Source organism: Anolis sagrei, chromosome 4 (genome assembly GCF_037176765.1).
Source record: "Anolis sagrei isolate rAnoSag1 chromosome 4, rAnoSag1.mat, whole genome shotgun sequence".
NCBI lineage: Eukaryota > Metazoa > Chordata > Lepidosauria > Squamata > Dactyloidae > Anolis > Anolis sagrei.
Window position 1 is genome coordinate 129576006 of NC_090024.1, and position 27270 is coordinate 129603275.

The 27270-nt window shown below is 42.5% G+C and overlaps 2 protein-coding genes across 3 annotated transcripts in view; one reads left to right on the forward strand and one right to left on the reverse strand.

Annotated features, from left to right (window-relative positions):
• Positions 1-7935, forward strand: part of KIAA0040 (KIAA0040 ortholog) — a 45331-nt gene extending 37396 nt beyond the window's left edge. For both annotated transcript variants that reach the window (XM_060771611.2, XM_060771613.2), the window contains exon 3: positions 6475-7935. In XM_060771611.2, the coding sequence (XP_060627594.2) occupies positions 6607-6924 (318 nt within the window). In that variant the 5' untranslated portion in view covers positions 6475-6606 and the 3' untranslated portion in view covers positions 6925-7935. The remainder of the gene's footprint in view (positions 1-6474) is intronic.
• An 8966-nt stretch (positions 7936-16901) lies between these two features.
• The window catches only part of TNN (tenascin N), a 44313-nt gene continuing 33944 nt past the window's right edge, over positions 16902-27270 (reverse strand). Inside the window, exons 11-14 of the mRNA XM_067467048.1 lie at positions 25700-25796; positions 24105-24272; positions 21690-21853; positions 16902-17257 (exon numbers count right to left, since the gene is read on the reverse strand). Of these exons, the coding sequence (XP_067323149.1) occupies positions 17111-17257; positions 21690-21853; positions 24105-24272; positions 25700-25796 (576 nt within the window). The 3' untranslated portion in view covers positions 16902-17110. The remainder of the gene's footprint in view (positions 17258-21689; positions 21854-24104; positions 24273-25699; positions 25797-27270) is intronic.

A 27270-nucleotide genomic window follows, 5' to 3' on the forward strand; every position in this document is an offset into this window, starting at 1 on the left:
TCCGTAGGTTACTACAGGGAATACCATGGCTTTGACTAGGCGGATCTTTGTTGCCAGTCTGATGTCTCTGCTCTTTACTATTTTATCGAGATTGGACATTGCTCTCCTCCCAAGAAGTAAGCGTCTTCTGATTTCCTGGCCACAGTCTGCATCTGCAGTAATCTTTGCACCTAGAAATACAAAGTCTGTCACGGCCTCCACGGTTTCTCCCTCTATTTTCCAGTTGTCAATCATTCTTGTTGCCATAATCTTGGTTTTTTTGACGTTTAGCTGCAACCCGGCTTTTGCGCTTTCTTCTTTCACCTTGATTAGAAGGCTCCTCAGCTCCTCCTCGCTTTCGGCCATCAGAGTGGTGTCATCTGCATATCTGAGGTTGTTAATGTTTCTTCCAGCAATTTTCACCCCAGCTTTGCATTCATCCAGCCCCGCACATCGCATGATGTGTTCTGCATACAAGTTAAAGAGGTTGGGTGAGAGGATGCAGCCTTGCCGTACGCCTTTCCCAATCTTGAACCAGTCTGTTGTTCCGTGGTCAGTTCTTACTGTTGCTACTTGGTCCTTGTACAGATTCCTCAGGAGAGAGACAAGGTGGCTTGGAATGCCCATCCCACTAAGAACTTGCCACAGTTTATTATGATCCACACAGTCAAAGGCTTTAGAATAGTCAATGAAGCAGAAGTAGATGTTTTTCTGAAACTCCCTGCCTTTCTCCATTATCCAGCGGATATTGGCAAAAGGAAGAGGGGCCGACCAAGGGCAAGATGGATGGATGGCATCCTTGAAGTGACTGGACTGACCTTGAGGGAGCTGGGGGTGGTAACGGCCGACAGGGAGCTCTGGCGTAGGCTGGTCCATGAGGTCACGAAGAGTCGGAGACGACTGAACGAATGAACAACAACAACGTGTGTCTTTTGCATGGGACTTGGCTAAGATCCGCTTCCTCTGCCTAATGTGCCCGAGACATCAGGTCAATGCTTGAATTCTATATAACATAATATTTATTTGTTTTGTCAAAGGCTTCCATGGCCGGAATCACTGGATTGTTGTAGGTTTTTCCGGGTTATATGGCCATGTTCTAGAGGCATACTCTCCTGACGTTTCGCCTGCATCTATGGCAAGCATCCTCAGAGGTAGTGAGGTCTGTTGGAAATAGACCTCACTACCTCTGAGGATGCTTGCCATAGATGCAGGCGAAACATCAGGAGAAAATACCTCTAGAACATGGCCATATAACCCAAAAAAACCTACAACAATCAATTTATTTGTTTATTTATTTACAGTATTTATACCCTGCCCTTCTCACTCCGAAGGGGACTCACAGTGACTTACAGAATATACACATATGACAAACATTCAATGCCAATTATACACTTAGCAATGACAGACAACACAAACAGAGGTAAACGCAGTTGTTCTCATCTTATTTCCGGCATCTTGGAGGCTGTGCTCAACTCTAGCCATCAGAGGGTGTTGTCACTCCATCTTCCATGCTGAGGAGCTTTCCTCTCATCGATTAATGTCCTTAAGAGCGCCTTTATTACCTCCTTGCTAGAAATGGTACCTATTTATCTACTCGCATTTTTGGTTTTGACCTGCTAGGTGGGCAGGTGAGCTGAGGCTAATGCGGGTGCTCACCCCGATCCAGGATCGAACTGCTGACCTTTTGATCAACAGGATTTTTCTGCAGCACTGCAGTTTAGCCTGCTGTAGTAAGCCCAGCCCAAGATGACATGGTCATCTTGTGCCAAGCTTAGTATCTCAATCTAGCCTACTTCACAGTGCTGTTAGGATTAAAATGGGGATAGAGAGTACATGGGTAGGGTTACCATATTTTTAATTCTGAACAACCTTTGGAATTATTTTGATTAATAATTTTTTTCAAATATATTATTGTTGTAATGAAAATTAAACATTCTAGTAATGTTTAAAACTTCTGAGGATTCTTGCCATAGATGCAGGCGAAACATCAGGAAAGAATGCTTCTAGAACATGGCCATATAGCCCAAAAAAACTACTACAACCCAGTGATTCCGGCCATAAAAGCCTTCGACAATACAATGTTTAAAAAAACTTAATTAGGCTTGTGCCCATTTACCTAGGAGTAGTCTCACTGAACCTATTGGAGTCTACTTCTGAGTAAATACATTTATGATCTTGTTGTTGCCGTAAAAGAAATCGTGCTCTTCAAAAACAGATTTAATAACTAGTAAATCACTCTCAAGTATACAGTTTCTTTTCTGTGATACTGTGCAGCCCTGGTACATACAGGTATATACACAGAGAAAATTGTATGGAAGTATGGATAGAAGAAAAAAAGTTAAACTAACACTTACCCTATAAAGGAGAAAAGAGAAAAGAGGAAATATATATATATACACGCCAGTAATACTTCTCTGCCGATCTGCAGCCAGGTTGCTTACGGAAGTGGGGTACAGGGAGCGTACAACTTCCTTGTTACACCAGCTCCACTGGCTGCCACTCAGCTTCCAAGCACAATTCAAAGTGCTGGTTTTAACCTACAAAATCATATACGGTTCTGTCCCGGTTTACCTGTTTGAATGCATCTCCTCTTATAACCCATCAAGGATGTTAAGATCTTTCTCAGAGGCACTGTTTTCAGTCCCACCACCTTCGCAGTCACGTTTGGTGGGAACGAGAGACAGGGCCTTCTCTGTGGTGGCCCCCCAGCTATGGGACTCCCTCCCTGGAGAGATTAGGTCTGCCCCCTTCCTCCTGTCCTTCAGGAAATAGCTAAAATCCTGGCTCTGGAACCAGGCGTTAGTAGATTGAGGGATGACCCGGTATTGACTAAGAGTTAATGGACAACAACAATTGGTTGAATTGGATGACATTTTTAACTTGATGTATTGCTTTTTATATGTATTCTAGAATGTATTTATTGTGTATTTTGTTTTATGATATTTATTGTATTGCATTGAAATCTTGTTAGCTGTTCTGAGTCTCTCCACGGAAGTAGAGAAGAACGAGATACAAAAGTTCTGAATAAATAAATAAATAAATTTTAGGGAAATCAGTGTTGGAGAGGAATTGGAAATCTGTTAAAGGGAAGATATCTGGATATCTGTGAGAGAGGCTGGCCTGCATTTCCTATATGCTAGTGTTTGATCTAAAGTGACACCGAGAGACGTTTTGCCTGCCTATCTGCCTGACCACATCCTCCCCTATGAACCCACACAGTCCTTAAGATCTTCCGGGGATGCTCTTCTCTTGCTCCCACCCCCATCTCAGGTGCAGTTGGTGAGGACATTCTTGGTGGAGGCCCCTCGTCTCTGGAACTCCGTCCCCAGGGAGATTACGCTGGCAGCTTCCCTACCCTTATTCTGCAAGGAATTAAAGACATGGATGTTTCACCATGCTTTCGTCTGACGACTCCTTTGACAAACGACCTGTATCATGACCTGAATCATGACCTGAATCTGAATTCCTGTATTACATTACAGTGTCAGCTGCATTAAGATCACTCTGACCAAAAGGTCATGAGTTCGAAGCCAGCCCGGGTTGGAGTGGGTTTCCAACCAATTGTGTGCAGCCTGTTGTCGACCTTTGCAACCTGAAAGACAGTTGCATCTGTCAAGTAGGAAAATTAGGTACCACCTTAAAGTGTGGGGAGGCTAAATTAACTGATTTATGAGGCCATAAAGAAGACTCCAGCAAAGCATTCCAGCGGGGAAGCATGCGGGGAATGCGGAAGTGCTTCATCAGCGTCGCAGATGGACATTGAAAGCGACAGCTCCCCTGGCGGCCAGAAAAAGTTAAATAGCCTCTGTCTATGTCTGTATATGTTTGTATGTCAAAAATTGGCATTGAATGTTTGCCATATATGTGTACACTTAGTCCCCTGCGGGGTGAGAAGGGCGGAATATAAAAGCTATAAAGGAAGGAAGGAAGGAAGGAAGGAAGGAAGGAAGGAAGGAAGGAAGGAAGGAAGGAAGGAAGGAAGGAAGGAAGGAAGGCTTTCATGGCCGGAATCACTGGGTTCATTTTCATGGTTTCCTCCTTTCTGTTGAAATTGTCCACATGCTTGTGGATTTCAATGGCTCAACAGAAAGGAGGAAACCATGAAAATGAACAAAATCTGGCTACCGGTATTAAAAAAAACTCTAAAATTAAAACAGCAAAACAGCAGAGGGAAAACAATCAGGGACATCTAATCACCTCTCAACAAAAGATTGCTCCAGGCACTGCCAGGCCATCAAATGCTAATCAAGGTGGTCGGTTGAAACATTAACACCTAGCTCCAGAAGACAAGAGTTCTTTGTCCCACCCTGGTCATTCCACAGATATATAAACCCATTTTCCTAGTTCCAACAGACCTCACAACCTCTGAGGATGCTTGCCATATATGCAGGTGAAACGTCAGGAGAGAATGCCTCTAGAACATGGTCATATAGCCTGAAAAAACCTATAACCCAAAGTAGTAGTAGTAGTAGTAGTAGTAGTAGTTGTTGTTCTTCTTCTTCTTCTTCTTCTTCTTCTTCTTCTTCTTCTTCTTCTTCTTCTTCTTCTTCCTCCTCCTCCTCCTCCTCCGCTTCTTCTTCTCCTTCTCCTTCTCCTTCTCCTTCTTCTGTCCAGCAAAATGACTCTCTCTCTCTCTTTGGTGCCTGTTTTAGATCTCTCACTCTACTTTTGTGTGGGGGAAACACCAGTGGGCTGGAGAAAAGGGGGGGAAGGAGGGACAGGACAAGAAAAGCCTGCTTGCAAGCCTTTTTTGGAGTCTTTTCTATCCTCTCAATTCACTTTGTGAGCAACAACACGCATGCTCTTGCAAGCAAAGTGAGCCTCGTTGGAAGAACTGAAGCAAGCCTGCTCTTTTGATGCTTGCAAAATACACAGGCAAGTTCCATTTATTCAAGGAGGGGTCCACTCTTTCCATAGGCTAGCCTTGGGATTGTGTGTCTATACACACATGAGCTATCCCAAGAGAGCCTCTTAGGCAAGAAGACCTGAGGAAAAAGTAGAAATAATGGAACTTGTCTGTAATTAGTAGCAGTTAAAACAGTGAGTCACCAGAAAGCAAAATGTCAAAAGGCAGGAGAATTCTGTCAGATGGCATTGGAGTGAGCTTTAAATTATTGTTCGGATTAGTTTCCTTGCACACCATTTTTGATGTGAGATTTAAACGACTGGGGCAGGAGGCAAGGAAGATGGGAAAGAGAGTGGATTAAGTGAATGACTGCTTCTGCACACTTGCCCCAGATTTCTGCATGCAGTGTGTGACACAGCAATGAGGTCTGCTATACAGTTTTCTGGGCTGTATGGCCATGTTCCGGAAGCGTTCTCTCCTGACATTTTGCCCCCATCTATGGCAGGCATCCTCAGAGATTGTGAGGTCTGTTGAAAATAATAATCTATATATATATTAGCTGACCCCTGCCATGCGTTGCTGTGGCCAAGTCTGTTCATCTGGAAAATAAAGTAATGAGAAAGTGTTGGTTTCTAATATATGCAATTTCTTTATGCTTGTGGGTAAACAGTATTTATTGCTGTTTCTTTGTCAGTGTTGATGTGGAGAGTGTCTGGTTTGCCCACCTTGGAACATGCAACTTATCATTGTCCTTCTGTAAGGGTCCCTTTCAAATCTATGATACTATATCTCTCTGTGTGTGAATCATACCTATAGTATCAATCTACCTACCTACCTACCTATCTATCTATCTATCTATCTATCTATCTATCTATCTATATCTATGGCTGGATGGCTCTTTGTCAGGAGGACCTTGATTACATTTTCTTGCTCTGATGAAAGGAGTTGGATTGGATGGCCTTAAGTATTTTCTGTTGGTCATGGGGTTCTGTGTGGGAAGTTTGCCCCAATTCTGTCATTTGTGGGGTTCAGAATGCTCTTTGATTGTAGGTGAACTGTGAATCCCAGTGACTACAACTCCCAAATGTCAAGGTCTATTTCCCCAAATTCCATCTGTGTTCATATTTGGGTGTATCGAGTGCTTGTGCCAAGTTTGGTCCAGAGCCATCATTGTGTGAGTCCACAGTGCTCTCTGGATGTAGGAGAACTACAACTCCCAAACTCAAGGTCAATACCCACCAAACCCTTCTAGTATTTTCTGTTGGTTTTGAGAGTCCTGTATGCCACGTTTGGTTCAATTCCATCATTGGTGGAGTTCAGAATGCTCTTGGATTGTAGGTGAACTATAAATCCCAAGAACTACAACTCCCAAATGACAAAATAAAACAAATGAGTGAAGGACATACATTGGGTTGTTAGGTGTATACTGTCCAAATTTGGTGTCAATTTGCCCACTGGTTTTTGAGTTCTGTTAATCCCACAAACGAACATTACATTTTTATTTATATAGATTGTTCCAACGTTTCAGATGCTTGTTTTAGAATATTTGTAAATCTCACACAGAGACCTTTTAAAAAAGAAAATTACTGCAGAGTTGTCCTTAAATAAATGCATAAAAGTGATTTTAGCTTGTGTTTCTGCCTTTTCAGAGACTGCTTGGCAAAGCTTGAAAACCCATCAAAAGCTAGCAAGATCAACACAAACGTTCCCGCTGTATAATCCAGACCGCAGTCAAAGGAGGCGCCCTCACCCTATTCCATCCCCTCATCCAGGGGGTCACTATGGAGCAGATCAGCAACTTTTTCAGCTCCATCTGGACCTTCATCCTCACCAAGCATCAGCAGGGCATCTACAACACGATCTGCTTGGGGGTGCTCCTTGGCCTGCCTGCCCTCGTCCTCCTCCTTGGCATATTTATCTGTTGCCACTGTTGTTTCTGTGACCGGCGGCAGAAGAACAGTGCCAGCTTCGTCAGGAGAAGCCCCTCTCAGGGGACAAAAAGAAAAAAGATGATGAGGAAGAAGAAGGAAGAGGATCTCTGGATCTCTGCCCAGCCCAAGATGATGCTGATGGAAAAAAGGCCCTCTTTGCTGGCCTAGAGAAAGACCCATTCCCCCATTCCTACCAAGGTTACAACAGCACTTCTGGCTGAAGGCATACCACGCTGGTTCTGTCCCTCTGAAGGGAGTTGCAACTTCTTTTTTAAAGGCTTCTGAAATTAAATGCTCACAGGACGTCCTTGGGATTCTCTGAGGAGTCCCGAGCTGGGCTCAGTCCAAGAGCTCTGCTGCTCCACCTGGACAAACTGAGCTACTCCCATGCCAGCCTGCGTGGCTAGACCAACACAAAGAGGGCCTGTGCAGAGTTGCTAGCATCCTTTGCTGTTGCAAACAAGCATCTGTGGGTTCGAGCTTAAGGCAGCGCATGCACTAACAAATATTGCGCTGACACCATTATGCGCACATTATGCAACACTGCCGTATAGACTTGCAAACATTTCATTGACCTGAGCGCACACATATAAAAGCATTCTGCTTCCAGATGGAGCTGCTTCAGATAATTTTATATGGAAAGTGGTTTAGGTGACTTTAAAAGGAGCTTAGAGCAAATTGCGGAAGTCTTAATGATTAAATGGAGTCTCCAGCTTCAGAGGGAGCAAGCCTTGAAATGTCGGAGCCATGCACAGGTATCCTCATGCCCATTGTACATCTCTGGACACTTTACGCAGTTGTCTAGAGATGAAAAATTTTCAAAAACATTGAAGTCATGGGGGGAAATCATTTTTAAAAAGAAGTATTTTTTAAAAAATAAAATATTTTCAGGAAAGGTAAAAAAAATCAATATTTGCACCTTTTATACATTGAAAGTCACTTTGTTACAATAGAAACATAAAATGCACTATATGTATATAGGGTTGGGATAAAACTTTTATTTTTATATATAGAAAAAGTAAAGTCTATTCAGAATACAGTATAATTAAGATTGTATTGTCAAAGGCTTTCATGGCTAGAATCACTAGGTTCTTGTGGGTTTTTTCGGGCTATATGGCCATGTTCTCGAGGCATTTTCTCCTGACGTTTCGCCTGCATCTATGGCAAGCATCCTCAGAGGTAGTGAGGTGTGTTGGAATTCGGAAAATGGGTTTATATATCTGTGGAATGACTGGGGTGAGGCAAAGAGCTCTTCTCTGCTGGAGCTAGGTGTGAATGTTTCAACTGACCACCTTCATTAGAATTTGAAGGCCTGGCTGAGCCTGGGGGAATCTTTTGTTGAGAGGTGTTAAGATGTGCCTGGTTGTTTCCTCCCTGCTGTTTTGCTGTTGTAATTTTAGAGTTGTTTTTTTAATACTGGTAGCCAGATTTTGTTCATTTTCATGGTCTCTTCCTTTCTGTTGAAATTGTCTACATGCTTGTGGATTTCAATGGCTTCTCTGTGTAGTCTGACATGGTGGTTGTTGGAGTGGTCCAGCATTTCTGTGTTCTCAAATAATATGCTGTGTCCAGGCTGGTTCATCAGGTGCTCTGCTATGGCTGACTTCTCTGGTTGAAGTAGTCTGCAGTGCCTTTCATGATCCTTGATTCGTGTTTGGGCAATGCTGCTGCGTTTGGTGGTCTCTATGTAAACTTGTCCACAGCTGCATGGTATCCAGTAGACTCCTGCAGAGGTGAGAGGATCCCTCTTGTCCTTTGCTGAATGTAGCATTTGTTGGATTTTCTTGGTGGGTTTGTAGATTGTTTGTATGTTGTGTTTCCTCATCAGCTTCCCTATGCGGTCAGTGGTTCCCTTGATGTATGGCAGGAACACTTTTCCTCTGGGTGGATCTTCATCTTTACTCTCGTGGCTTGTTCTTGGTCTTGCAGCTCTTCGGATGTCTGAGGTGGAATATCCATTGGCCTGTAGAGCCCAGTTGAGGTGGTTCAGTTCATCAAATGCTAATGAAGGTGGTCAGTTGAAACATTCACACCTAGCTCCCGCAGAGAAGAGCTCTTTGCCACACCCTGGTCATTCCACAGATATATAAACCCATTTTCCTAATTCCAACAGACCTCATTACCTCTGAGGATGCTTGTCATAGATGCAGGTGAAACGTCAGGAGAAAATGCCTCGAGAACATGGCCATATAGCCCGAAAAAACCTACAAGAACCTAATAATTAAGATTGATTTTTAATTAACTTTTTTAAAAAAAAATATGTTACATATAGAGTTGCATTCTGAACAAAAATTCCTTTTTGGTTTTGCCAATTAGAGGAAAAGGCAAAAAAAAAACCAACAACAATAAAAACAAGGGGGAAAACATCAATAGTAGTAAAACAGGGAAAAACATTATTTTCTCTCCACTAGTTCTCCATAGGGTCGAACAGAGATAACACACTCATTTGCATTAAAAGAAAAAAGGGAAGTAAGACTAGTTTTTATGATGCTAACACTTAACATGTTACACCGTTTATAATCTTCACACGTGTATAAGAATACAGTTTGTAGAAATGATTTTGGGACATCTCTAACTGCATCTACCCGAGCGTTTTTTGCTAAATAGTCCCATGAACTGGTCTGGCAAGGGAAGTTAAATGACAATGCCCCTCTAAGTAGTAAATCGTGAAGCCAGATATCACAAATTTACCACACAATCTTCTCAATGCATATATTTTCTGATCGGAGCTTTGTCTCATGCTGCAGAATTCAGTTCTAATAAGATTCATATATGCCAAGATTAGACTTTATCAGGCTCTGTGGTTTGTGAGTAATGCATGACCAAATATTGAGGGAAGTAAGAAAGGGAGAAGGATTATGACACACACACACACACACACACACACACAACAATCAATAGTAGAATAAGCTGAGCAAAATGAACAAGTGCACACAATTTATTATTCCCTGCCATGTCTGTTCTGTCACAGCCACATGTGGACAATTATCACAAACTTCAAGGGGAGAGTAACATCTTCCTCATTGAAATCAAGGGCACTTGTAAATCTTTTAGTTTGTCAACATTGTTGTTGTTTTGCGGAGAGGGATTTTAATTGTGCTTCTAGAATCCAGGGACATGTTAATGCATCTGTTTTTGCCTTGGCTTTGTTTACACTCAAGCTTCTGTATTTAGTTGCTAGAACTACCCCTGAACTTATTGACAGAAGGGTTGCAGGTTCAAATCCGGGAGCGGGGTGAGCTCCCGCTGTCAGTCCCAGCTTATGCCAACCTAGCAGTTCGAAAACATGCAAATGTGAGTAGATCAATAGATACTGCTTCGACGAGAAGGTAACAGCGCTCCATGCAGTCATGCCGGCCACATGATCTTGGAGGTGTCTACAAACAATGCCGGCTCTTTGGCTTAGAAATGGAGATGAGCGCCAACCCCCAGAGTCGGACAGGACTGGACTTAATGTCAGGGGAAAAGCTTTACCTTTTTTAAGGCAATGAAATGTCCTTGCAGTTTTCTTCTTCATTTACCCTGCTTTTCTCACTTTTAAAAGCTAAAAATCCATTCCATCTTCAGCCCAACATTTCTTCTTTTTTGTCATCCAGGAAACAGTTTTCCTCCCAGGCCCCAGGCAGGATAGCATAGCTTGCCTTTACAGCTATTCCATTTCTTGGCAATACTTGGTTCTATAATCCTTTCAGAGCTTTGCAACATTAGTTCAAAAGTACTGCGGTGTTACTTTGTCAAACATTACTTTTGGAGGTCATAAGGGGCATTATTTTTTCCCCCATGTGCAAAGTGTGCAATGTTTTGGGGGGTGTTTAAGGGGAACTCCCCACCTGACTCAGATAATTTTTCAAGCTCTTTAAGGAGATTTTTCAAACTCTAAGAAAATTTCATCTGAACATTAGGAAGAACTTTGTGACTGTGAGAGCTGTTCAGCAGTGGAACTCCCTGCCCCAGAGTTTGGTGAAGGCTCCTTCTTTGAAAGCTTTTAAACAGAGGCTGGATAGCCATCTGCTGGGGTGCTTTGAATGCAGTTTTCCTGCTTCTTGGCAGCGGGTTGGACTGGATGGTCCATGAGGTCTCTTCCAACTCTATGATTCTATTTCAGCATTTGTACTTTACAAAGGTATATTATATACTTTCTGTGGTGTGCAATGTTTAGCATTCTTGTTCTCTTTTTGTGGCAGGAAATACATCTAGGTCCTAATGAACGAAATACATCTAGGTCCTAATGAACGCCGGTCTTTCAGGACATGTTTGAGTTTTTGGCCTTTTTCATCTTGCTTGATTCTGCTTTGCAGAAACAACAGGCAGTACACTTCCAGTAGCAGTCACAGAAAGCCATGAGTAAAGCTATGAATGTTTTCAACTTTCTCTTAACCGCTTCCTTAAAAAAACCTGTGCAGTGCTATAGGAACAATTTTTTTTAATGTTTCTCTATTGGGACACAAGGCTTTGCACAAGATTCACCCAAAAACTGTGGGGAGGCAGTGATGTAGGGGAACATCGGACAGATTGGAGGCGTCATCCCTTGGCTGTGTGATATGTCAAATGCCCAGTTTTATTTGATACTAGCCATCTCCTGCCACACGTTGCTGTGATCCACATGGGGGTTCTGTATGGGAGGTTTGGCCCAGTTCTATCGTTGGTGAGGTTCAGAATGCTCTGTGATTGTAGGTGAACTATAAATCCCAGCAACTACAACTCCCAAATGTCAAGATTCTATTTTCCCCAAACTCCACCAGTGTTCACATTTGGGCATATAGAGTATTCGTGTAGACTTTGGTCCAGATCCATCATTATTTGAGTCCACAGTGATCTCTGGATGTAGGTGAACTACAACTCCAAAACCAAAGGACACTGTCCACCAAACCCTTCCAGTATTTTCTGTTGGTCATGGGAGTCCTGTGTGCCAACTTTGGCCCAATTCCATCATTGGTGGAGTTCAGAATGCTCTTTGATTGTAGGTGAACTATAAATCCCAGCAACTACAACTCCCAAATGACAAAATCATTTTTTTAGTGAAGGACGTACATTGGGTTGTTAGGTGTCTCGTGTCCAAATTTGGTGTCAATTCGTCCAGTGGTTTTTGAGTTCTGTTCATCCCACAAACGAACATTTCATTTTTATTTATATAGATGGAAAGAAGTGTGTGTAATGGGGTGAATGGGTATCCAGTCCTTACTTAGCAATCTTAAACAGGTTGTCTGCTTAGATATGCATCCTCTGAAGTGTGTGTGATACTGTCCCAGTGTTGAAACTGTGCATCCTTATCTAGGAGTCAACCCTATTGAATTATACCAGAGCTTGCTTCAGAGGGGTGGCTTCTGCAAAGAGGTACAGCCATGTAAGAAACCTTGCACCATGTGCCGGACCCTGAAAGAAACTCCAGCTTGGACTAACACTTCAAATCACATCACCATGTCCGATCAGATGTTGATTAACTTCCTAGATTATAACCAGCAAAAGTATTGCTTGTATATTTTTTACACATCCATAAAATGCACACCTGCTCATATTTGCTGGTGGTGTGAGTAGCAGCCTTCATGTCATCGCTATCAGTCCTCTACTGTTTTGTATCGATCTGTATTGTGAGAATGCCCTTTTATTGCACGGGTTACCAAAATGAAATCCGACAGACTTCTATTTAAAAATAAATTTATTTTAATGAAATACACCTACCTGAATTTTTATTTTGTCTCTAGTGTATCTGTTTTACTGGAAATAAAAGGTGTTTGCTCAGAAATGAAATGAATTGTAGATTGTGCTTCAATCATGTCATTTTATTTATCGTGTCAGGAGCAACCAGACAGTTGTATTACATTTTTAACAAAACAAACAAACAGACAGACAAAACACAAAGTTTGCAAGCTTGGTAGTTGATTAAATGTCCTTTGGCCTGTATCTGGTACTTGGAGTGCCTCTGGTGTTGCCGCAAGGAGGTCCTCCATTGTGCATGTAGCAGGGCTCAGGTTGCATTGCAGCAGGTGGTCTGCGGTTTGCTCTTCTCCACACTTGAATGTCGCGGATTCCACTTTGTAGCCCCATTTCTTAAGGTTTGCTCTGCATCTCGTGGTGCCAGAGTGCAGTCTGTTCAGCACCTTCCAAGTCACCCAATTTTCTGTGTGCCCATTTGGTATCAGCCATTGATTGTGCTTCTGGGTTTGAGCCTGCCACTTTTGGACTCTCACTTGCTGGGGTGTTCCAGCAAGTGTCTCTGTAGATCTTAGAAATCTATTTCTTGATTTGAATTGTTGACGTGCTGGCTGATACCCAAACAGGGGATGAGCTGGAGATGTCACTGCTTTGGTCCTTTCACTATTTGCTGCTACTTCCCGGCGGATGTCAGATGGTGCAATACCGGCTAGACAGTGTAATTTCTCCAGTGATGTAGGGCGCAGACACCCCGTGATAATGCGGCATGTCTCATTAAGAGCTACATCCACTGTTTTAGCGTGGTGAGATGTGTTCCACACTGGGCATGCATACTCAGCAGCAGAGTAGCATAGCGCAAGGGCAGATGTCTTCACTGTATCTGGTTGTGATCCCCAGGTTGTGCCAGTCAGCTTTCGTATGATATTATTTCTAACACCCACTTTTTGCTTGATATTCAGGTAGTGCTTCTTGTAGGTCAGAGAACGGTCCAGAGTGACTCCCAAGTATTTGGGTGCGCTGCAATGCTCCAATGGGATTCCTTCCCAGATAGTCCTCAGAGCTCGGGATGCTTGTCTGTTCTTAAGGTGAAAAGCACATGTCTGTGTTTTAGATGGATTAGGGATCAGCTGACTTTCCCTGTAGTAAGCGATAAGGGCACCTAGAGCTTCGGAGAGCTTCTCCTTCTACCATCTCAATGCTCCCTGCTTGAGTGGTAATGGCATGATCACCTCCATAGATGAAGCTCTCTGTCCCTTCTGGCAGTGGCTGGTCATTTGTGTAAATGTTGAACTTGGATGGAGCAATCATGTGACAAGCATGAAAGAAACTTTCAACCAATCCTGGCCTACACAATGTGGTTGATGCCCCCTCACCCCCAAACTGCAGGCCACTTCAATCTTAAGCAATTTGTATTCTTCTCTCAAGAAATATGACATGTTCAAGAGGTACAAGAACTTAAATGCATTTAATGACATACATGGAGTTTTAGAACATTACATCGAAATCCTTGAACATAACAATCCTTTACATGTCTGCACAGAACAAAGTCCCACTGAGTACAGTCGGACTCCCAAGCAGGAGAACATTACATAATTTATTTGGTGAATAAATTATGACTTTACCATATATTGAAGTATTACAAAATCTGGATTTCTTTGAGTTTTCTGGGCTGTATGGCCATTTTCCAGAAGCATTGTCTCCTGACATTTTGTCCACATCTATGGCAGGCATCTTCAGAGGTTGTGAGGTCTGTTGGAATGTCCAGGGTGGGAGAAATAATTCAAGTGTGAATGATACAATTGACCACCTTGATTAGCATTGAATGGCCTTCAAAGCCTGGCTGCTTCCTACCTGGAGGGAAATCCTTTGTTGGGAAGTGTTAGCTGGCCCTAATTGTTTCCTGTCTGGAATTCCCCTGTTTTCTGAGTGTTGTTTTTTATCTACTGATCTGACTTTAAGAGTTTTTTTTAAAACACTAATAGCCAGATTTTATTCACTTTCATGGTTTCCTCCTTTCTGTTGAAATCAAGGTGGCCAATTCCAACATGCACACCTGCCTCAAACAGACAAAAGTTCTCTCTCCCACCCTGGACTTTCCACAGATATATAAACCCCACTTGCCTAGTTTCCAACAGACCTCACAACCTCTGAGGATGCCTGCCATAGATGTGGGTGAAACATCAGGAGAAAATGCTTCCGGAACATGGCCATATAGTCCGGAAAACTCACAGCAATCCAGTGATTCCAGCCATGAAAGCCTTCGACAACATATAAAATCTACAGTGAGCACCAAAATAGAGAACTGTATACAAATACATAACTATATAACTAATAATCTAGGTCAAGAATATATTCTGAGCAGTTTGCAAATCGAAAATTATGGTAGGTAGTAACTGTTCAACCTAGCCGTCGCAGAAGCTAAAACTACCAGATTCCTTACTTTGTAAAGAAACTGATGCTTGAAAATCCACACAAAATTTGATGAAATATATATTTATTATACTTAATTAGTACTTACAAAGGAATCTTGTAGCACCTTAGAGACTGAACAAGAACAAACTTCATAAGATTTGAGGACGTAGACTCAGGCTGGATCTAAACAGCCCTATGTCGTAGGATCTGATCCCAGATTATCTGGCAGTGTAGACTCATATAATCCAGTTCAAAGCAGATAATATGGGATCAGACCCTGGATACAGGGCAGTAGCAGTACACCAATCTTGGAAGACAACGGTGGATCACCTAAGTAAGTAAGCACAGGGCAGTATAGATCCAGCCTTCGTTTACAAAAGCTTATGCTACCAACTTTGGTACTAAAAGATCCTTTTGCACACCAGACTTAACAGAGCTTTGCCTTTTAATTAGCACTTGTATAACATTTAGCATATAAAGTAGGGTTTTAAAGCATGGAGGTAAGAGTATATGTATTCATTCGCACAAAAAAAGTCCACTTTATAATGGATCACTTTTTTATGCCAACCTAAAACTATAGATTATCCAAAATTTCCATAACAATCCAGAAGAACAAACACGAAATGTCTTAAGAGACATTCTGAATTAAGCAAGGACATATATGCATGTGTATAAAAAGATACATTCCTTTAATTTCAATGGAAGTAGGGCCAAAATTTTATAACAGGAGTGAAGTCTCAGACGGAAAAGCAAGGAATGGGCCAATCTCAAAACTAGGAAATAGGTTCTTGTGGGTTTTTTCGGGCTATAGGGCCATGTTCTAGAGGCATTTCTCCTGACGTTTCGCCTGCATCTATGGCAAGCATCTTCAGAGGTAGTGAGGTCTGTTGGAAATAGGAAAATGGGTTTATATATCTGTGGAATGGCTGGGGTGGGGCAAAGAGCTCTTCTCTGCTGGAGCGAGGTGTGAATGTTTCAACTGACCACCTTCATTAGCATTTGAAGGCCTGGCTGAGCCTGGGAAAATCCTTTGTTGAGAGGTGTTAAGATGTGCCTGGTTGTTTCCTCTCTGCTGTTTTGCTGTTGTAATTTTAGAGTTTTTTAATACTGGTAGCCAGATTTTGTTCATTTTCATGGTCTCTTCCTTTCTGTTGAAATTGTCCACATGCTTGTGTATTTCAATGGCTTCTCTGTGTAGTCTGACATGGTGGTTGTGGGAGTGGTCCAGCATTTCTGTGTTCTCAAATAATATGCTGTGTCCAGGCTGGTTCATCAGGTAATCTGCTATGGCTGACTTCTCTGGTTGAAGTAGTCTGCAGTGCCTTTCATGTTCCTTGATTCGTGTTTGGGCAATGCTGCGTTTGGTGGTCCCTATGTAGACTTGTCCACAGCTGCATGGTATACAGTAGCCATTGAAATCCACACACCTAGCTCCAGCAGAGAAGAGCTCTTTGCCCCATCCCAGCCATTCCACAGATATATAACCCATTGTCCTAATTCCAACAGACCTCACTACCTCTGAGGATGCTTGCCATAGATGCAGGCAAAACGTCAGGAGAAATGCCTTTAGAACATGGCCCTATAGCCCCAAAAAAAACCAAAAGAACCTAGTGATTCCAGCCATAAAAGCCTTCGACAACTAGAAATTATTATTTTTTATTGCAGCTCCCACAATCCCCCAGCCAGCAAAACTAGTAGTATTGCCGAAGGCTTTCATGGCCGGAATTACTGGGTTGTAGGTTTTTTCGGGCTATATGGCCATGGTCTAGAGGCATTCTCTCCCGACGTTTCGCCTGCATCTATGGCAAGCATCCTCAGAGGTAGTGAGGATGCTTGCCATAGATGCAGGCTAGTAGTCATGCAAGCTGGAGAAATAGTGAGGGAATCCGAAGCAATAATATTTCCAAGCTCTTCCGCAAATGCAAAATGTTATCAGTGTTGTGATGGGTTTCTGACTACAACTTCCAGAATTCCTCAACGAGCTAGTTCACACTGTCTAAGAGATTCTGGAACGTGCCATCTAAAAAGTAACTTTCCCAGATTCTATCAGTGGTCCCCATATAAAAAAATGTAACATAGAGACTAGCCCTTAGCTCTCATCTATTTTTCGAGCTCACTCACAGTATAGCACATGTTTATATGATGTTCTTAACCAGTTATACCAGATAATGTTTCTGAGCCACTAAACCAGTTAATGTGATTATAAATGTATTAACATAAGCCACCCACGGGCAGACACACTGTTATGTGATTATGCATTTTTTTGTGTTTGGGTTGGCAAGAAGTCATTTCAAACTCCAAACTCCTTCCTCTTCGCCGCCAGGGATCTCTTTTTCCTGCCAAGGACTGGCTCCGAGCTATGTCGCCGTGGACGGATCTTCATTTCAGTGAAAGGAATGGAGTATAAATGCCCTTTCCATGGTTCCCAGTTCACTCCCTGGAAAACAAAAATGTGTTTGACATGGGTGATATTATAAGCCCAGTTTCTCCAATCTACAGATAGACACTTTAATGCTTTGTCATACTGATACTAAAACTAATCTGAAGAAATCTTGGATCACGTTTGCTGCCAAAATCGTTGGAGAAGAACTAATAAACTGCCAGCCTCTAAACAGCAACCATCATCATCACAACATATTCTGTAGCATATTCTTAAACTTTTTTCCACTTGTGATCCCTTTCTACTCAAGAAAACTTTTAGTGACCTTTTTCCTCCTGAGAAAGGGTATATCTATATGTATAAAAATGCTCTGTTCATTTTGAGTGACATCATAACTCAAGAAACGCTGAACTAATTGCCACCAAATCTGGCCACAAGACACCCACTAACCCAATTATTATTATTATTATTATTATTATTATTATTATTATTATTAACTTTATTTGTACCCCGCTAGCATCTCCCGAAGGACTCGATGCGGCTTACAAAGGCCAAGGCCTCAAAACATAGCATAACAAATACAAAACTCAAAGCAAATCAAAACAATTAAAGCAATATCAAAACAACCGGACCCAAGGAGTGACCATCACTAAAAAAATGATTTTATCATTTGGAAATGTAGTTACTGGGATTTATACTTAACTTACAAGCATTCCGAACTCCACCAATGGTGGAATTGAACCAAACTTGGCACACAGAACTCCCATGACCAACAGAAAACACTAGAAGGGTTTGGTGGGCATTGACCTTGAATTTTGGAGTTGTACTTCACCTACATCCAGTGAGTACTGTGGACTCAAACAATGAAGGATCTAGACCAAACTTGGCACAAATACTCCATATGCCCAAATATGAACAGAGATGGAATTTGGGGTAAATAGACTCTGACATTTGGGAGTGGTAGTTGCTTGGATTTATAGTTCACCTACAATCAAAGAGCATTCAGAACCCCATCAATGATAGAATAGGGTCAAACTTCCCACACAGAACCTCCATGACCAACAGAAAATACTGTGTTTTCTGGTGGTCTTTGGCGACTCTTCTGACACCCACTTACAACCCCCCCCCCCCCAGGGGTCCCAACCCTCAGGTTGATAAATCCTGCCTTAAGCCATCCAATCCAACTCCCTTCACCAGGGCAAAAAAACAATCAAAGCCCTCCTGACAAAGAGCCATCCAGCCATAGATATTGATAGATATATATGATTCACACACACATATATGTATATGACAGATATAGTACCATAGATTTGAAAGGGAACCTTAAAGAAGATCAAGGATATGTTGTATGTTTCAGAGCAGGCAAACCAGACAATCTCTACATCAACACTGACAAAGAAACAACAAGAAATACTGTATACCCACAAGTATAAAGAAATTACGTATATTAGAAACCAATACTTTCATGTTACTTTTTTTCCAGCTCACCAGACTGGGCCACAGCAACGTGTGGCAGCGAGTGGCTAGTAGGTATATTTATTTATTATTATTTATTTATTTAGGGCTTTTATATCCCGTCCTTTCTCAACCTCCGCAGAGGGACTCAGGACGGCTAACAAAGTGGCACCCCATGGCACCCACATCAAAACATAAATATACAATTAACAGCAATGTAATAATAACAACAATATAAAACAGTATAAACAGTATAAAACCATATAAACAATATAAAAACAGACAACAAATAGTCAGTGGTTGCCGATTTAAATCATTACCAAGGGCAGTCCATCAATTCTAAATAAGTCAATACGTTAGTAGGTCAGCCTATTCTCCAAAGGCCTGATCCTATAGCCAGGATTTTACTTGTTTCCGGAAGGTCAAGAGGGATGCAGCAGATCTAATTTCACTCGGGAGGGGGTCCCATAGCCAGGGGTCCACCACAGAAAAGGCTGTGTCCCTTGTTCCTGCCAGACGCGATGGTGACAATGGGGGGACAATGAGCAGGGTCTCCTCAGATGATCTTAGGGCCTAGGTGGTTCGTAGCGGGAGATACATTCGGACAAGTACACTGGGCCAGAACCGTATCAAACAGTATCAAAATCGAATCTTTACTAATAATAAACCAGTATCTGCAAGACTTGCTAAACAAGTTGATTTTCCTTTTTATAAAGTACAGCTGAAGCATTTTCTGCAGAGTTTGCTGTAAACTGCTGCTAATGGATTCATATAAATGTCTAGGTGGCAATCAAAAAACTTTTACTGCTGCCAGGTTTTTCACAACCACAACATTGAACTAAGAGAGCCCCATTTGGTGCCGGGACCCACATTTTAAGAAGCAGTGCTCTATAGTACTTTAGAGGGATCGAAGCAGTTGCATGAATTATTTTCCTACAGGATCAGGATGCCCCATTCCCCTTTGAATGTTTGGTGCCTTATTTTAAGGGATTCCCTTTTTTCTAGGCATGGCTCCAACCTTTGCTAACCCAGACCCCAAATGCCCCAATGTTCCAGCACCACCCAATGGACTAAGCTGGAGTTTGAGGTGTTAATCTGCAATGCTGAGGATCACAACATTGACAGGGTTCATGCTTTTGCTACAACATGTATTCCTAATATGCTTGTGCCACCCAAGAGTCTAGAGCTGCTCCAAGGTGCTCCAAGTCCCAGCCCCAGGAGGCATAGTCTATTTTTGCTAGGACATTCCTTGTGAGCTTAATGTCTTTAGAACATCCAAGGGTCTAGGCTGGGTGTCAGGTGCCACCTAGTGGACTATAGTTGCAACAACATCACAACTTCATGAGATGGTGAAAGATTAAAAAAAAACATTTTTTGTACTACTTGGGAAGAGAAAGCAATTCAAACTTTGTAAATTGCCAGATGCAATATAACCACAAATCCAAAAGAACATATCGAAACAACAGAAACAGATGCCTACGCTTAATATGAAGGGGGATAGTGTGTAGATCCAAGGAAGTCATGCTACCCCTCTATTCTGCCTTGGTTAGACCACATCTGGAATATTGTGTCCAATTCTGGGCACCACAATTGAAGGGAGATGTTGACAAGCTGGAATGTGTCCAGAGGAGGACAACTAAAATGATCAAGGGTCTAGAGAACAAGCCATATGAGGAGCGGCTTAAAGAGTTGGGCATGTTTAGCCAGCAGAAGAGAAAGCTGAGAGGAGACATGATATCCATGTATAAATATGTGAGGGAAAGTCACAGGGAGGAAGGAGCAGGCTTGTTTTCTGATGCCCTGGAGACGAGGATGCGGAACAATGGCTTCAAACTACAAGAAAGGAGATTCCATCTGAACATGAGGAAGAACTTCCTGAGTGTGAGAGCTGTTCAGCAGTGGAACTCTCTGCCCCAGAGTGTGGTGGAGGCTCCTTCTTTGAAAGCTTTTAAACAGAGGCTGGATGGCCATCTGTTAGGGTTGCTTTTAATGTGATTTGACTATAGGAAGCGATAGCTATATTCCCTCTCTGTTATCAATTCATATTATTTCAGAATGGTATTATTTGATTCTCAGAAAGATCGAGGCAATTGGCCTGTCTTCAGAAGGTTCTGGCCCGCTTCCCTTGTCTGAACGTATCTCCCTCTATGAACCACCAAGGACTTTAAGATCATGCAGGGAGGCCCTGCTCTCAGTCCTACCGCCATCTCGTCATGTTGGGGATGAGAGACAGGGCCTTCTCTGTGATGGCCCCTTGGCGTGGAACTCCCTCCCTAATGAAATCAGATCTGCCCCCTCCCTCCTGACCTTCCAGAAGAAACTTAAATCCTGGCTATGGGATCAAGCGTTTGCAGAATAGACCGATTTACTGGTGAAGATAAGACTTTATTTGATTTTTTTTTTGGATAATAATTTTAACCTGGCAAACTGTTTCTCATGTATATTTATAACTGTTTTAACATATATTGTTGTTTTTATGATATGTTTTATATTGTGTTGGCACTGAATCGTTGCCTGTTGGAAGCCGTCCTGGGCCCCTCTTCGGAGGTTGAGAAGGATGGGGTATAAATGTTTTAAATAAATAAATAGTGGATCCCCATAGTCAAATAGAGACTCAAACCCTAGTCTCCACAACCACAAGCACTCCACAACCACTACACCACTACATTGGTTCACATCTCCTGGACACCATGTGGATTTTGTTTGTTTGTTTGTTTTTTTGTTTCGGTTTGGTTTTTGGCCTCATTACATTATACAAAATAGGCATGCCAAAACTAAAGAGGGCTCAGTCAGTGTAAACAACACCTGCTGAAAGAAATCCCTCTTCTGCACAGCCATTCAAAGTACATGAGCCATCTTCAATTTTCACTCTGACAATCTTAATGCAGAGCCTCCTTGGTACCTGCACCCTAGATTTCTTGTGCAGAAAGAAAAAAAGGCAGAGAAGAAAACCTGGCAATGAGTTATGCACTTGACAGGTGTTGAGCCTGATGCAGACAAAAGGACTAAGAATAACATAGGTCCTGATACTTACTTCACTGTGGTCGTTGTCTCCATATTTGCCATTGAGATTGGCCAAGTGGCAGTTCTTATACCACCAGCCACCATAGTGTGAAAGGGCGCAATTGCTGATCGCAATGTCACTGTCCCTGTCCCGGGTAGTAAATTTATAACCATGATGGTAGGACATGGCATCCCCTGAATCAGGAGGAGAAAGAAACATTAGTATCATAAGTATTCTAACTTCATGAACACACCTGATTCCTGACACCAGAATTGGGAGAACATATTATTTACAAGAGGTGTCCGAACACCTTTCAAAGTCCAATATATACCATTCTAGCCAAATTAAAACTAAGTGGGTTCAGAAGACAGCAGAAATGACATTTCAGACCAGCTAATCTGATCAAAATGGACTGTTGTTTTGATGAAAGGAACGGGCATTGGCCAAAATCCTCTGGGCTTCAAATACTTTTATGTGCTTTCTTCCAGGAAGTCTACAGAGCCTGCATGTACAACACTTTTTGAAGGTCTCCACAATGGCAGCCATAGAGCTACAAGGGATGGAATGCAAAGGCATCAGAAAAAACTCCCCCTATTGCATGCGCACATCTATATAAATAAAAATGTATTGTTCGTTTGTGGGATTAACATAACTCAAAAACCACTGGATGAATTGACACCAAATTTGGACATAAGACACCTATCAGGCGAATGTATGTCCTTCACTCACCCCCCCCCCCCCCGCCCCAAAAAAAAAACAGTGAAAGGGACTTTAAAACCCAAACATGATAAAACAAGGTACAGCGCATGTGTGAAAATGACCCACTGGCCCCTCCCCCTCCTGCAGTGTTGACTGCTCTGGTGGGCTGGGCAGGCAGACCCTCAGCTTCCCCAGGTCCCCAATTTGGTGTCTCCCCCCTCTCTCTCCCACTCGCCACCCACACGGGGCCCTTACCATCCTCACCTTTGGGCCTACCCTCCCCTACCACGCTGGGGCCTTGTGTGGGCCTTCCTTCATTATTATTATTATTATTATTATTATTATTATTATTATTATTAACTTTATTTGTACCCCGCTAGCATCTCCCGAAGGACTCAATGCGGCTTACAAAGGCCAAGGCCTCAATACACAACATAACAATACAAACCTAAAGCAAATTAAAAACAATTAAAGCAATATTAAACAACAAAACAATAAACAATACACCAAAACACAATAAAAACTGGCCGGGCAAGAGTAATGGGTACAGAAATTAAAAGTGCTGATGTGACAGGTGGTATATAAGGATTATAGGGTAAGTGCAGTGTGCAGTGTGTGGCAATCTTAGTTCTAATAAAGTGCATATGGGACTTGGTATTGGAGATTTCCTATTCTGGGATGGCACATCGGAACAGCCAGGTCTTCAAGTTCTTTCTAAAGATTGCCAATGTAGGGGCCTGTCTAAGATTTTTGGGGAGGGTGTTCCAGAGTCAGGGGGCCACCACAGAAAAGGCCCTGTCTCGTGTCCCCACCAAACGCACTTGCGACACAGGCGGGATCGCAAGCAGGGCCTCTCCAGATGAACGAAGTGAATGCATGGGTTCGTACACGGAGATGCGGTCACGCAGGTAGGATGGTCCCAAACTGTTCAGGGCTTTGTAGGTAAGCACCTGCACCTTAAATTGGGCTCGGAAAATAAAATAAATAATTGGGCTCCTTCACAGTCTTCTTTCCTCTCTTTGTCGGGCCCATCAAACACGGACCTCTCCTCCTTCTTTTTCCCCTGGAGAGGTGAGCGGGTGGCTGCTCCATGTGGATGTTGCTCACCAGACTTCACCTTCCTTTGCCTGGGTGCCGACAGGAAGGGAGTGTTGCAGCCCTCACCCTTGCTGGGCCCGGAGGGGACAGGAGGCATTTTTCGAGCTGGGCCTTGCTCACCCACATTGGCCCCTTCTTTCTGCCGCAGCCACAGGGTGCCTTTCATGTGTCCCTGCCTGCATGCCCACCTGCCAAACACAGGGAAGGCACCCTGCAGCCAGAAAGAAGAAGGGGTGGCGCTGGGTGAGCGAGCCCTGCCTCGAAAAGTGCCTCCCACCTGCCCCACACCTGGCCCAGCAAGGTTGATGGCTACAACAAGGCTCTCTTCCTGCCGGTACCCAGGCAAGAGATAGAGAGGGGAAGGAAGGAAAGAGGGAGAGAAGAAAGGATTGAAAGAGGGCGGGAAAGAAAAGATAAAAGAATATCTGTGTTGGGACTCAATCACAGCCTGGCACAAGTTTACAGTCCTCATCAAGGACTTAGGGCACTTTCACAGAGCCATATAACCCAGAACATGTGGATTTTATATAGCTGTGTGGAAGGGGCCCTAAATTAGTAAGTCCCACCCAGAGCTAGTAAAAAGTGGCCTATCCGATTCCCTTATCGGAGTGCAAAATATTGCTAGAGGAAGCAAAAGACTTTCCTTACCTGCTGTGCCTCTGTACTTTCCCACAGCCAGCCTGTATCTCTCTCTGCTGGAGCCCACCTGGAATAGGTCATAGACAGCATACGCAGAGTCATTGTGCGTTTGCAAATCCACCCTCAACTCATATGGAACAGGGGACGAAGTGGTGAGTTCATGAAGCTTCTCAAGACCTAAAAGACACAAAGTAAGAGCTACTGTAGACTTGTAAACAGCTTATGCTCCTGGTCAATCAAAGTGTAGAGTTTTAAACCAGCAGAGCATCTCCTGGCTGATGATCTTGATCAGACCTGCACAACTTGGCAGTAGGTAGGGGGCGAAATTAAAATGGGCTAAACTTCTTTAGGTCGCAGATAGGTTTTTAGTGCCTCACCAAACTACAACAGTCAGAATTCCATAGCACTGAGCTATGGCAGTTAAAGTGATGCCAACCTGTATTCAATCTACAGTGTAGATGCACCCTATGACACTGAAATGGGAGAATGTGTCCACATTAGGATCTCCTACATGAACAGACCCTAGTAAACACACTTTTAGAAAACAACTTTGTGAATCATCCAGCCAACAAGATCAATTGCCACAGTGACTTGTGGATTCTTGGAGTCATATTCCAAAAATGATCATTACAAGCTCTGTGTAGATTAGAAGAAGTCAGATTCCTTCTTTCTGTTCAGTCGATGGCACATACAGTAGCTTGCTGACTGATGGGACTTGTAGTGCACTTGTTATAACTTTAGTTTACATCTTTTTTCATGGGCTGCCTATGTTGGAATAGCAACCTTCTACAAGCCTCCTATACTAGTTATTTGTTATGTATATAATTTGGATTGCTTATTAGGCTTGGGTAACCACGGAAAAATTTGGTTCTAAACTCGTTTTGTTTTAGGGGGCCCTTGCGTTTCGTTTTTTTAAATAATTCCAAAATTTTCCTTTTAAAAATTTCGAAATATACAAAATTTCATAAAATTACGAATCAATTCGTTAATGGCGGACGCGATTGCGCAATATGCTAAAAAAACCTCCAAATGGGACAGGGGGGACTTCTGAAGCTTCCCTCTCCCTCTGTTGTTGACTGTTGGTGTGATAAAACAAACAACAACTATAAAACTTGCACCAGACATGCGAAAATAATTACGAAATAATTACGAAATAATTTTGAAATAATTACGAAATAATAACAAAATAATTACAAAATAAATTGAAAAAATTGTTTCGAATCTAATTTACTCCTCACACTATTCCTGCATGGCTCAATATTGGATCGTAAGCTAATTTAAATACGAATTAATAACGAAATACGAAATTAACTAATGAAACCGCCCAAGCCTATTGCTTATATATCTCTCTGTGTGTGTTGGTATGTACAAATGGAAGGCGAAAGAGAGAAACATGCCAGGAGGAAGGAGCATCAAGCCAACCCCGATCAAGATTGCCTTCCACCTGAAAACCAATGCTCTCACTGTGGGAGGCTCTTGGAAGACTATCCTACTCAGAAAACAAGGGATTGCCTAAGTGTAAGTGTAAAGTACATCAGAGATTGGGAATGTATGCACAACTTCCTCACTCTTCCCAATTTACATACAAAACACAGATACAGTACCAAGCCAAAATTCTCCAGTAGAGTCTCCAAAGCCGTCAACGTAATTCCTCCAGCGCTTAAAAAAATCCAGCTGGCCTGTGTTCCTCCTTTGAAACACCTGCAGAAGCAAGCAAAAGCCAAGTGGCTTATCTGTTTGGTTGAACACTGATTTCTAAGCATTCAATAAGATTATAAATGAAAATCAAACATTAGGTGCCTCATGAACTATGGATGGAGTAGGAATACTTAGAGTGAAAAAAATCAAGAACTGTTCTCATTTTATTTATTTTTTTCAACATCTAGGACTCTGAAGGTGTTGTGGAGCATCACCCATGCATTAACTTTTCTTCCTATTTTGATTTCTGTAGTTGACCTAGGTCCCTTCCACACAGCTGTATAAAACCCACACTGACTTGGATTATACGGCAGTGTGGATTCAGATAATCCAGTTCAAAGCAGATATGGTGGATTATCTGCCTTGATATTCTGGGTTATATGGTTGTGTGGAAGGGCCCTTACTTGTCCATTTGCTGCAGTTCTGGACTCACATTTTCCCCTTTCCCACACTTTACAGATTATTTATCTGTAGTCTCCAAGATGGTATCTGTGGGCAATGATATCTGGATTCTTCTCTTAGACCCCTTCTACACTGCCATATAATCTCAGTGGTGGCCCCCCCAGTTATGGAACTCCCTCCCCAAGGATATTAGATCGTCCCCTTCCCTCCAGACTTTCCAAAAAAAGGTAAAAACTTGGCTCTTTGAGCAAGCTTTTGAGAATGCAGCGGAATAGATAACATGGAACTATGAACTGATGAACATGGAATGGCTAGATGATGTTACTGGAAACGCTTTTGACAAGATGACACCGATGATTAGATGTTTCAATAGTTTTTATATATGTTTTGATATTGTTATGTTGATGGCTTCTTTTATGGATGTATGGCATCGTATTGTGCCAACCTGTAACCTGCCTTGAGTCACCATAAGGCTAAGAAAGGCGGGCTATAAATATCGTAAATAAATAAATAATCAAAGTAAATAATTCACATTATCTGCTTTGAACTGGAGTCTACACTGCCATATAAAAGGTAAAGGTTTCCCCTGACATTAAGTCTAGTTGTGTTTGACTCAGGGGGGTGGTGCTCATCTCCATTTCTAAGCCGAAGAGCCAGCATTGTCCATAGATACCTCCTAGCTCATGTGGCCAGCACGACTGTATGGAACACCGTTACCTTCCCGCAGAGGTGGTACCTATTGAGCTACTCACATTTGCATGTTTTCGAACTCCTAGGTTGGCAGAACTCATTCTGCTCCCCTGATTCGAAAGACCAACCTTTTGGTCAGCGAGTTCAGCACCTCAGCTGTTTAACCCGCTGTGCCCCTGGGGACTCCTACACTGCCATGTAATCCAGTTCAAATCAAATAATCAGGATTTTATATAGCAGTGTAGAAGGGGCCTAAGGCACCATAAAACTGGTTCTCCTTTATTTTTAAAATAAACATATACACACATATAATATACACATCCACAAATGCAATACACAGGTCCTGCCTGAACTATTTCATGTCTTTTGGTGACTGCTAAATACC